This window comes from Argentina silus (assembly GCF_951799395.1).
Source record: "Argentina silus genome assembly, chromosome: 20".
In the NCBI taxonomy this organism is placed as follows: Eukaryota; Metazoa; Chordata; class Actinopteri; order Argentiniformes; family Argentinidae; genus Argentina; species Argentina silus.
The window spans coordinates 11,049,085-11,062,564 of record NC_139674.1 but is presented as its reverse complement, the minus strand read 5'-3'; the positions used below and the strand labels follow the sequence as shown (position 1 = coordinate 11,062,564).

General features: G+C 45.3%; 1 protein-coding gene across 1 annotated transcript in view; it reads right to left on the bottom strand.

Annotated features, from left to right (window-relative positions):
• The window catches only part of prrt4b (proline rich transmembrane protein 4b), a gene marked incomplete at both ends in the record, with an annotated part of 15,568 nt that extends 8,483 nt beyond the window's left edge, over positions 1–7,085 (bottom strand). The window contains one exon of the mRNA XM_083691890.1: positions 6,944–7,085. Within this exon, the coding sequence (XP_083548016.1) occupies positions 6,944–7,085 (142 nt within the window). The remainder of the gene's footprint in view (positions 1–6,943) is intronic.
• Between the last annotated feature and the right edge of the window lie 6,395 nt (positions 7,086–13,480).

The window sequence follows — 13,480 nt, the reverse complement described above, 5'->3', positions numbered from 1 at the left end:
CTGCAACCTACAGCAGTCAAACTCAACCTCAGTCTGCCCTACACAACTCTGTACTGCAGTAACAATTGCTCTCATGTTGAGACGGACAATATAGTCTATTGAAGAACATATCCAGTCTTTTGTAAGACACATATGATATGATCATTTATGGTAATTTATTCAGTATGATATTGTGTTGGACTGGACACAAGCAAACAGTAGTCAGCTAATTTGCAAGAACTTATGGGGAACCAAATAAACAACTAAATACTTTGCAAAAGAGGCTTTGTGTCTCAATGGCCTTCGTGGCTCCATGGGCTCCTGGTTAAACAAAGTGTAAAGAGTAAATCCAAAAAACAAAACATCCAAGGTCCTCCCTACCGAAAGAATGTTCTGTTACCATATAATCAGGGCGACGGCAATGAATCACATTTGATAGGAAGGGGATCAAACCGTCCAGAGTGTGATGCTATCAGAGTGTTCCCGCCGGCCAGATCACTGCCGGGCAGAACACCGGTGTTCTAGCGTTGGTGTTAATTACCATGAATAACGAGCTCTGCACCAAACCAGAGGAGGCCAGTTAACGAGGGGCTGGTACTCCCTCTATACACACAACACACACACACACACACGCACGCACACACACACACGCACGCACGCACACGCACGCACACACACACCCCAGGACTGGCACAGATTCATGCTATTGTATACCTTCAAAACGCCAGCAGCGTTAGTCCAAACCCCCCAGGGTGGAAAGGAGGGAACATTTGCACACTCTCACACACACATCCTCTCTCTCCCTCTCCCTCTCCCTCTCCCTCTCCCTCTCTCTATCTCTATCTCTCTGCACCAAAACCGCTGTGATAGGGGAGAACCCACAAGGAGAAAACAATCACGTTTTCTTGCTCAATACCAGCCTCTCTCTCTCTCTCTCTCTCTCTCTCTCTCTCTCTCTCTCTCTCTCTCTCTCTCGGACTATGTGACAGAGGACAACCCACAGTGTAGTAAGTTGTGTCTTGTCATCACAAAGTTACATAACACTTTATCAGCACTTCACATGAAAGACTTTGATAATCAGCTAAATCTGGTGAAGATACTGTCGGGTGAGAGAGAGAGTGAGAAGGAGGAGAGAGAGATGGATGGACTGAGTGACAGGACTGATGCCTACACTGAGGTTGGGGTCATCCTCTGCACTGTGAATACTCAATACATGTAGATGGCTGCTCCATAACTACACACATTACATATGCATACTGTAATGTATGTACTGTTCTGACTTATTTTTCACCTTGTAATTTAGGTGGGTCAGAGATTTTCAAAATACATTTTGACAAGAAACCGAAAGTGGTGCCTAGACAATATAGAGTACTTTTAAGTTAACAATGAAGTGAAGGCCTTCAGTGCCTTTGGTGTCTCTTTCATTGGTTGGTCCAACTGATTTGTTTTGGGTCCTAATGTCCATCCCGTCCTCTAGCAGGGCTAAGGCTACTCAGGGGTAATCTGCTTTATTCCTCCCCAGTTTTAAGAAGGATTTCTGGGGTCTTCCCTCAGAGTGTGAGTGTTTGTGTGTGTGTGTGTGTGTGTGTGTGTGTGTGTGTGTGTGTGTGTGTGTGTGTGTGTGTGTGTGTGTGTGTGTGTGTCTGTGTGTGTGTGTGTGTGTGTGTGTGTGTGTGTGTGTGTGTGTGTGTGTGTCCAGAAAGTGGGTTTCTCAGTGTGTCTGTGTAAGTGCATACTGGTATTTCTCAGTACTATTTTCCTCGGTTCCAGTATTAATGTCTTCCTCTCTATATGAGCCGTGAGAAAACCTCTGAGACTCCAACAGAGGAATATTTCATGAGGCTATCAAGCCCTCCCTGAGATATGGTAGTATCTCATCCAATCTTTACTCTTTAAGGAACATTCTGTCTGGCAGTGCAATTACTTTAGCTGTGGTTAGTAAAGTAAATCCACATTTAACCTCTATTACCTGTCATCCACAGTCACAATGTATTACCCTGGTAACTCTTGTGGTAATTGCTAGCTTGGTGTGAGGTTTTATGTACATCTAAGACAGTCATGCAGATCTATCCCTAAAAAAATAAAACAGACAGTCAATGTAGCTAACCTTTCTATTCTACACTAACATCAGAATGAGCAGGTGGACAAAACATTGGATCAAGTGAACACAGGTTTTCACTATTGATCGGAATCCCTGTTCGTTTTCAAGAACTTCTCTCTGTTAGTGTTTTATGTACTGTAGAACAGGCGTTGGCCAACCATGAACATTCTCTGGGTTGTGGTCTAGCAGCATCAAAGGACTGGTAATATGGTGTGATAGGAGCACGGTGGGGGCTTGTAGGGATGAAGGATGTGTCCCTCCCAGACTCCACCTTACCTCCCCTTCTCCTTTCTCATCATTAATAAAGGCGAGATTAGATCAGGCTGTATAATTCAGCTCTCACTCCTGCTAGCACACACTACTCAATACACTACATCCAGTGCACACAGACACACACACACACACACACACACACACACACACACACACACACACACACACACACACACACACACACACACACACACACACACACACACACACACACGATATGAGGGCGTAGTATGATAAGGAAGAACAGAGACAGATAGGAGGGATGGACAGGCAGACAGATACTCATAATAAGGTTTCATTACAGCTGGATATAACAGCTATAAATACCCCTTCATGCAATTTCCTCCCATCTCTTGCACAGTTAAATCAGCATATTGCATCACACTGTAGCCTACCAGCGTACTGGGTGGGTTGTCTAGACACACATTAATGCCATTGTACTGCAGTGACTGGATGGGTATGAGTGACTGTGAGAAATGAGAAGGGAACGGGTGTTTGCCTGATCAACGTCTGCTCTCCCACCTCACCTTCCGTCCAATCGGCACCACAGCGCCACACAGGATGGCAAAATGGAGGTTACCGTGGTTACGGCGCAGAGGCATGTTGTACAGCTGTGCTCTATTCATTCCCACCGGGCTGTGCGTCAAAGTACAAAAACAAATAGACTGAACCACCGCCGAGTGTTTAATTAAAAACGTTTGGGCTAAATCTCCTCGTGAAGAAATTGCTCTAAACACAAGTTTGATTGCCATCAATACCATTAGATTATCTACACCAGGGGAGGCTGGTGGAGGTAGGAATCGGAGGATGGGCTCATTGTAACGGAATGAGGAATGCCAATGAGCCTGTCCTCTGATTTCTACCTCCACCAGTCTCCCCTGATCTAGACTAAATGATGTTATGCATGGTTCAAGTCACCTGGTGCGTGTGCAGATACAGAACATGCGCTTAATGCTATCGCTAATCGATTCACCCATCGATAATACATTGGTTCTGCTGTGTAGCTGCGTTGTACTTGTACAGTGTGTAGCCTACAGCATATGCAGGTAGTTATGGAATGTGGAAGGGTCTGGTCTCGCTACCCCCCATTAGTGCAGAGGATGCTAATGTAGGGAGGAGGATGGGGGAGGTGGAAGGAGGAGAGATGGGGGAGGGGGGAACTGTTTGGGAGAAAATGAGTGGCGATGGGTCTCTGAGACGCTGCCGCGATCGCATTTAAAGGGCCTCATTTTTCATCCCCCTCACCTCCTTGGCGACAACCCTCCCCCTCCTCCCTCAATATTCTCTTGCCCGCTCCTCATCTCCCCTTCTCCTGTCCTCCGCCTCGCTCATAATTGACCTTGCTATCGACTGCTGGAGTGTGCCTTTGAAGGGGACCAGATATACGTAGTGTTACCGTTTGCCTTGCCTTGCACGCCTTTCAAGGACAAGGTGACACCACAAGCCCTGTTTGGATCAATGGTTTCTCATCCCAGGTGTTTGCGAAGGATTTCCAACACCCCCAACAGAGAAAATATGTGCCTTGAATAGCTCTGAGCGGGAATGTTACTGTGGGACAGGGATTTGCTGTGTACCGGGTGATAATATATGACAATGCAGGGTTGTCCTGCTCTCTCTTTTTTTTTGCATTTGAATCTCCTTTGGCAACGCGGGAGGTTCAATCATTCGGCACTGCAGGAGTCTGCACAGCGCGGCGCAGAGCGTGGCGTATCTGCAGAAGACCAGAGGGGCTAGTGGAGGGAAAGAGGCATTCTGCCCTGCTTTCATAATGACACGCTTCCCTCAACCTTACAGGGGCAAGACACCAGCCACGCCAGACCTCTCTTTCCATGAGACAATAACATGTTGTTTGCAGAAAAGAGGAGAGATTGTCGGAGGAGGAGGAGGAGGAGGAGGAGGAGGAAAGCAGAGTGGGGTGGAGGGAGTGAGGGAGGGAGGTAGACAGAGAGAGAGGGGGGAGGGGGGGGGTAGTCTAAATGGCAAGAAGCATGTTCAGCATCCATGAACAGGGAACACTGAGGGGCTAGTCCCATAGGAGGGGAGGTCGTTTTGCTGAGTGTGCTGCCAGAATACTGATATGATACAGGCCACAGCGACGTTTCTGACCAGGCAGGCGGTGAAGAGCAGACATAACAAACAGCCCCAGACACAACACACCGTACTGGAATGACACTGAGTAGTTCTCCGGACAGCATTATTTAACACAGAGTAGAAGCAGCACATATAACACAATAATGCACCGCAAGATGAGAGATAACACCGATCGACATACTGATCCGAAATCACAACAACACACTAAACTGTGTCAGATTTAACACATTATCACATAATAGCCCCAGCTGACGTATACGACTTAAGGTCTGTCCCTGGACATAACAAACTATGCCTGCCTAGATTCAACAAACCAATACTATTCGGCCTTGGGTAAAAATACACTACCATGTAGGGGCTCTGGATTCGCCCAGTCTGTCATCCAAGGATGCACATGTTTCTATTATATTATGTACATTGACTTTGTAATTGATATGTAATTAATTAACCGTATTATTTTTGTCATTTTGAATGTACATTTGTGTATGATTGTTTTATGATTGTAAGCAGGGCTCCTCTGCAAATGAGACCTCTGTCTCAGTAGGACTCTGTGCCTAAATAATAATAATAATAATAATAACACAAGTTTATATATACACAATGTTCTAGGCTTCTGAACAGCCTCCGACACAACACACTGGGGCAGAGTGTACCTTGGGTTCAACAGTAACAGTCTCCTGATGCCAAGGTCTCATCTGTATGCCTATTCCTGTTTTCATCCTAAGGTAAATACTTGAATGCAAAATGGCTTCATTGATGGATATTTTTAAATGAAAATCTCTACATGGGCCTCAGTTACTGTAGGCGTTACCTGTATCTTGACGAGGACATGCTAACTACAAAGAGAATTCAGTCCAGCCAGACATCCTGTATCATTCTCCAGTGACACTGCTGTCTGTTTGGGACATAATCGTCTCATCACTGTGTGACTTCACCTTTGACCACCCTATGATGGATGTGTCTGTACAGAGGTGGGGGGGTGAGGGCTTTCCATAGACTCATTATGAATACAGAAGCCAGACAATCCAGCCTTGCTACAGTTGTGGGGGATGGGTGATGGGTGATCCCATCAATGACATGTGAAAGTGAAAACTAAACACAACCCACAGTACACAAAGTCATTATCTCTATTTCCCCCCTGCCTTTCAGGTACAATGTAGCATGTCAATATCCTATGTTGCATTAGATGAAATATCAGCCCATTCATCATAGCTCCTGTACAAACACTGTACTTGAGTGGGAAATGTGTCTGTTCTTCCTTCCCTCCTAAGATTAGCTGTTTAGGTATGACAAGAGGATTAGTTATCGTATTGTATCCATTTCATTGCTCTCACCAATCAACGTCATGTCGGATGGCCACAAGGCGAGGAAGGAATATTGTATACTACTTGCTTAAGATGGAGGATTGTGGTTCCTGAACCCCTACCCACCAGTAGGGAGGAGTCATCAATCATTCTTGGCAGTAACCTGACAGCTTTTTCTTGAAAAAAGTACAGAGCTCCCGTTGGGGTAAAATGATTGATCACATCCACTGAGTCAATAAAATCACCATCGATTGGTTTGACTTTTGCTTACCTCCTGGTGTTGGGGAGTTAACCCATGGGTTTTGGCTTGTGGTATGCTCCACTGCTCCCTCTTCTCTGCCTGTGGTGGTGTTCATCCCTGGTTGTTCCTCCACGGGCCCTGCTTTGGCCTCAGAAAACCCAAGGTCTGGTTGAGTCTGTCTGGGTTGAGTTTCCGTAGCCGTGGCCTCTTTAGCTCCAATGCTAATACTAACAGTTGGCTCCACTGTTGTTGTGAGGAGTCTGATTTGTGGGGACGTTGGTGGGGTAATAGAATCAAACGGTTGTCTGGTTAGTGTGGTCTCTACCCGTGCTGGGTCGATGGTGGTTTTTGGTACCAGGGCTGTGGGGACAGTGGTTTTTGGTGCTGATGATGATGGGACAGAGACTGTAAGAGTGTCATTCTGGGGACCTGGAACCAACTCTTTGACCTTGTTTTCCTTGGGTAAGGGTTTGGCTGTTGCAGTACGACTGTGTTCTGGTGTTGGGGCTGTGTCTGGTGGCAGGTGTACGTGTGTCTGAGTCTGTGGTGGTGTGTTAGTATTGCTGGGATTATGCAAGGATACAATGACCTTCCCGGATGTAGGCATTGTGGAGTAGGAGTCTGGGACATGAGTATCATCACTGCTTGGTTGTGCGCCACTGGGATGAGTGTCTGTTGGTGGACGGGATACTGTTCCTATCTCTGTGGAGCTTGTGAGTTTCCCTTGATAGGTGGTGGAGGATTGAAGGGTGGTCGAAACGCTCTCCTCCCCAGACCCTGAATGTTCCAGAACGTTATCCATCGGATCCTTCGGCCCCTCTGAGGTCAGGTCCTTAGAAGCCCCTGCATCCTTCGTTCCTGAGCCCCAGTTAAGCAGACTTGAGGGGAACGACGGAATCGAGGGAATCGAGGGAAACCTTGGGCGCCATATTGACCAGGAAGAACTACCCTTACCGCCGGGTAAGTTCTCCCTTGGCTTTCCTGTCGTCTGCGGCGGTCCCAAGTGGGCCTCTTCGTCGGCGAACGCCGGTGTGTGTAGGGTCGCGAGCAAGGAGCACCAGAAGCACAAAGCCAACGCCGGGCGGAGACGAAGCATGCTGCCGACAGTGGAGCGTTGGGTACAGGTCACATGCTGTCCTCCATTCTCCCAGCCCCTACGGCACTCTCGGCTCGCTCTCCGGTGAAGTGACCTAAAAGACAGATGCACACAGAACGACACTGAGTGACATACTTACAGTCTCCTCTAGTACAGCGAGATGTAGGGTATACGTTATGTGTGCCGCTATGTGCCTCTGTGTGTGTTGGTTGTATTCTTTGGAGAGTTTTTTTTTTCTGTTCTGTTTTTGTTAGTGTCTGACCTGCTTTTCGGGCTGTTTTTCCAGAGCATATAGTATATCACATGGACAAAACTGTGCCACCCATAATAAAGTATGCTAGCCATTAAAATGGACTGCTCAAGTTAGCAGGCTAAAAAAATGGTGTCCACCACATATCACAACAAGTACTACGGTATTGTTGGAACCATATAATTAGTGGGTTTTGATTGTACGTAGTGGTCAGTATTTGTGCTATGCAGTTATTCACATGGATACTGCAGTAGGTCACAGTATTTTGACAGCCAAACTTGAAATATAGTGTTGACCAATCACAGACTGTGTGTGTGTGTGTGTGTGTGTGTGTGTGTGTGTGTGTGTGTGTGTGTGTGTGTGTGTGTGTGTGTGTGTGTGTGTGTGCGTGCATGTGTGTGTGTATTGTGTGCTAGAGTAGGGGCCTTTGTCCTCTCTATAGTAATGTTGGGGAAGGGGGGTGCGGGGTCTCTTTTCTTGGGGGAGTAAGGGGTGGTTCAAAGTCATGGCCCATGTTGCCTCAGTGAAGGGATTGGTGCACCATGGAATTTCCCCTGTGGGAAGAACCTGTATGCTCTAACTGTGCTTTAACCTCACTTCTCCCCCCTCCACTCCTCCTCCACTCTCTTACAATCCAAGATTTATTTGTTCTTTAAAATTTGGAGAGACCTCCTGTTTGTGTGAGAGTGTGTTTACCCATGATAGAGAAAAAAACATCAGTATTCAAAGGCAATCCACAAGCAGTCAAATGCTCTACCTCTCTCTCTCTCTCTCTCTCTCTCTCTCTCTCTCTCCTTCCACTCCATTTCTGATCCTTTCTCCAATTTCTTTAACACCTCTCTATTTATTTTCCATCTCTCTCCCACTCCAAACGTCCATCTGTCTCTCTGTAGCTTCAGGGGCTCTAACCAATAACACACACACACACACACACACACACACACACACACACACACACACACACACACACACACACACACACCTCTCTCTCTATCAATCAGCTGCTAATATCACTATCCTAGAACTGATCTTCCTTCGGAGGACTATGGACTTGACCCACTCTCTGTGCCCCAGGTAGAGATGACCTTAAGTGGACTCAATACCTCTCAGTACCTGCCTCGGGGGGAAAGTCCAGGATACAGAGCTACAGAGACATGAGTTCTGAGTGCTAAGGGTCACACACACTGCCCTGTGTTATGCATCTGTGTGAAAACCCTGAAATCAATTTCCATTGAGGAATGGTTGTTTTTATAAGAGCATTTACACCCACACCCACCCACACACAAACAGGCATATGAGCAAGCACACACTGTCAGACATGGACACACACTGTTTCTCTTGTGCGAGCACACACACTCGCCCACACATACTGTAGACACAAACACACACTCACACACACACACTGCTTACACACACACACACACACACACACACACACACACACACACACACACACACACACTGAGAGTTTGTTAATGCATTTCTGAAAGGCAAATAAACAGCTCAGGAAATGTCATTGTTGAAAAAGGGGTACACGCATTTGTTGTGAAATTGGGTTATTTATAAGAAACACATTACATTTTCATTCCACACTGAATCGTTTCAATTAGCTGTTAAGCTTGGGGCAAATTATTCCTCTGCCCTGATTGAGTTTTTGTAAATTTGACGCATAACAGATCAATTATTTACACACAGGGGATTATGCATAATTTAGTTTGCCTAATATTCTCGAATTTCCCTTTACCTCACTATCAATTACATATGTATGCCACCTGTTATATCTCTTTTGTCAGAGGGGTAAAATGAGTGTGTCTTTCATAGAGAGAATTAAACAACTGCTGCCCCCATATTCTTATCCGATATGGAACATTCCTATTAAGCTCATATAGAAAGAAGATAAACCATTCCCAGATAGGGGTTCTCTGAGAGTTTGCCAAAATAGTCATATGTGTCTTCTTGTCTTATCTCCTATTTTGAATCTCTACGCCCACTTTCACTTCTCTTTGCGGATTCAAGTCTGGATTCACTTTTGTCCCTGAGGCCTCGCTGAATGGAAATCCATTCGTGCCAATCAGCGTCCTTTCAGAAACTAATAAAGCTGGTCTGTCAACATGGTTGAAATCTGAATCAACTAGTTAAAAGAGTTGATAGTCTGGTTGATTTTAGTGGCCTGGGGTTTTTCTGAATGTTTTGTAGCACTAAAATCATCTTTTGTTCATAGCCTACAATGGACTCTAGTTGATCTACAAAGCCTTTGGAAAACTGGGCCCAGATTTGATATGCAGTTGTATCATCTTTTAAAAACAGTATACTCTCCAACTGTCAACTCCACAGAAGTTAAAACACAGGAAAGTCTGAGATGTGTTGGCCTATTTCCCTTTTAGTCCTCTGTGGGCAATCAGTTCAGTTTACGCTTGTAATCTTGAAATATATATGTCTGTTAGGGAGACCATTGTCTACTTTGACATGCAGCAGAACAAGCGGAAAGAGAGTTCGGAAAGAGGATAAAACTAGTCTGTGGGGAAATTTACGAGCCCTCTCTTTTTTCACCAACGTTTTGTTCCATTGCCCCTGACAAAGACAGGCCCTGGCCCAGTGTAGTGTGCTCATTGGAGCAGAGAGCGCGAAAGAGAAATAGAGAGAGAGAGAGAGAGAGAGAGAGAGAGAGAGAGAGAGAGAGAGGGAGCAAAGGCGAGGGAGAGAGTGTGAAGGGAGAAGCAGAGAGGAATGGGAGAGAGATCAGAGGAGAAAGTGGGAGTGAGAGAGAAAGAGAGGGAAGGCAGACATTCTAGACACAGACCCTCAGTCATGCTATTGTGGCTAAAACAGAGTCCACTGACCGCCTGAGTCTGCCTAATGCTCAACTCACTCTGTTGCCAAAGACTCTTTTATTAACTCTGTCAACAGTGTGTGCGCGTGTGTGTGTGTATGTGCAAGGTTATCACTATTCAGTCATTATCATCTCTGCAATTTACATCGATTGAATCTGCGACAGCGGTATTACTGTTAGCGTTCACGCGCTAGGGTACTGATATCTATTGGGGTTGAATCTGATTTACTGTCTTTCAATATTATTTTGACGTGAAGTTCATTTGATGTAAGAATTATGATGAGAGGGAGGGAGGGAGGGAGGGAGGGAGGGAAAGAAAGAGAGGTTGATATGAAGGCGAGAGATGAGTAAAGGCTATGGAGAGGGGGTGAGAGAGGGGGAGAGAGTGAGGGTGAGAGGGGGAGAGAGTGAGGGAGAGAGGAAAGCTGGAGAGTGTCCACTGAATTAGTGGTGTCGGCACTCCTCCCTGAGCGTTTTAAATGGATTTCTACTGGACTGAGGAGACTCACAAATGGAGACGGATTGACTCTGGGTGACACCACTTATATTTAACAGGTTTGCCATAACCACATGGAAGCTCTGGGATCGATGCTTCAAACTCCTTGGCAATGGACGGATTTACGTGCCTGTGAGTGACTGGTAATCGTGTGTGTGTGTGTGTGTGTGTGTGTGTGTGTGTGTGTGTGTGTGTGTGTGTGTCTGTGTGTGTGTGTGTGTGTGTGTGTGTGTGTGTGTGTGTGTGTGTTCATACACATACTCGAGTTTGTGTCTGTATTTGCGGAGGGTTATATTTACGACTTTCTTGGCCCTGACACCCCATGGCTGGGGACATCTGAGGAGTGAATCTATGAGTTTATCCAGTCTAGCCGGCTTCCCTGGCCTTGGCTTTGGACAGGAATGTCAATACAGCACAGACTCAATCAAACTGTGCACTTCACTGTGAGCAAGAAATGATTTATTCAGCAACTAGGCAACACTTGTTGTGAAGGTGTTGTCATAGCTTGTAATTATCAATACCATCATTTGTCAAGCAAATACGTGTATATAGTCGGTGGTTCATGATTTATAAACTGAACGTCCTTGTAAAATATGAGTTATGGATGTGCTTAATGGTGTGTATGAATGCATTAACAAACGTGGTTAACAGACACATACTGCCGTATCAGCAGCGATGTTAAAGAAGGGGGGATGATGGGCTTTGAGTCAACGTTGACCTTTTTTCTAAGTACATCAAATACATGAAACATACAAAACCTACACATCACCTAAAACAACATAAAGTCTATGATCAATGCAAAAAAAGATAATCTCATAATCTCACTTGAGCAAATGTAATATTCAAGTCTAATATTTGCACTGCAGTTATGGTTCAAATATGACTGTTCTTTATCTTTTAATGCTAACGAAGTACATCATTAATTTACCTCAACATCCAATTATTTTGGATAGAAACAATCACGATTTGGACTGATCTGTCAGTGTGTCCATGTGTGAAATCATTCCTTGCTGACCATGTTTTTATAAGGTAGCTTACCTAGATATCGATCTACATGTAACATTAGGTGGTCTATGCTATATCATTGTACTCCAGATGTTGTTGACTTTGAGTGAGGGACTACAACAGTCTAATTTTCCACATCAGAGCTTATCTGTCTGAAACTGTGCTAGCCAGTGTTTGGGTATACATTTCTCTTTCAAGCTTGAATAGGCCCAATTCAAGGTTTAAGTAATTTCATTAAGTTCATTACAAAAAAAGAAATTCATACAGTAAACCAATTCACGAGTTGAAAGAATCACCATGGGAAATAATGGGCAAATCTCCAATTCATACAGACTATAATCAAATCAATTCAATTCAGTTAAGTTGAAAGGGCACTAACCTCAACCTGTGTTCATGCAAATCCGCAGATAACAGCAAATAGATCTGGCAAAGACCACAGCCGTCGTCGATAGTCCCACGGTGGTTACTGACCGTGACCGCTCCTGTGTCCTGGTTTACCTCCAAGTCTTAGAATGTCGGTGTGACCCAACAGGTTCGGTCTATATTAAGACCATCCTCTGAGATAGCCTGGTCCCAGAACTGTGCTGTCCTGTTTCTGCTTTTGAGCCAACTCCTTACCGGAACCACACTAGGCTAGAGGAACTACAGTATTCCCATGGCAACTCAATCACGTTATCTGGCTGTTCCATCCAGTGGTAGCAATGTACAGTATGTCTATTGTATAGTTACACACATGCAGGCCTTACAGTCAACAAAAACGTCACCATCGGTGCTCACGCAAAAATCTATTGGATGCACGATGCCCCTGACCGTGACAGTCATTTGTTCTAACCAATAACGATCAACGCCGGTATCGAATTCAACCCATCTAATTCATCAACCTGTTGACAGTCCCACTGTACGCATATCAAGTTCAAGCATGGGTATCCAATTGACTTGAAATACGATTCCCTCTGCATTCAACATGCGTTGTTCCTAGTGTCGTCCTAAGCCTTCCTGATTGCCTTCATTTTTAATTATTTATTTTTTTAACTGCTCTTGATCATGACTGACCATGAACGACAGCCTACTTGCCGGTGGAAAAATCTAATTTCAACGTGTGTCGTTCTAATGTGTGTGTTTAGCCTGTGAGCCGATGAATGTGGTGAACCTTTTATGAGAGGCACAATCAAACGCCACCGTTCCGCCGGCTGCCTTTGCCATGGTGACGACCAAAGCCAAAGATGTCTTGCTAATCCCAGGGAATCGAGAGGCTTTCGGCATTTTTTACGAGAGCGCGACACACATGGTATATGCACACATATGAAAGGAGACAGACACACACAGACACACACTCACACACACACACACACACACACACACACACACACACACACACACACACAGCCTACGCTGGCCACAGCAACCCCTGTCATATCTGCTTCATCTCAAACACACACACACACACACACACACACACACACACGCACACACACACACACACACACACACATACACACACACACCCACCCACCCATCAGGCTGTAGCGGTAAAGGTAAACAAGCAGATATGTGTTCCAGAGACTCTGTAACTGGCATGGACATGTTCACACATACTGTACTGCACATACACATCACCATACACTACCAGTGACAAACATTCCATGCATTCATAGATATTGTTGACATGAAGGCGCATACACATATACAGTACATACAGTGATATATACAATATTCTAACATTACACACACACACACACACACACACACACACACACACACACACACACATGTAGTTGGCTGTGGCTGAGCTGCAGATTTAACCCTGATTGATT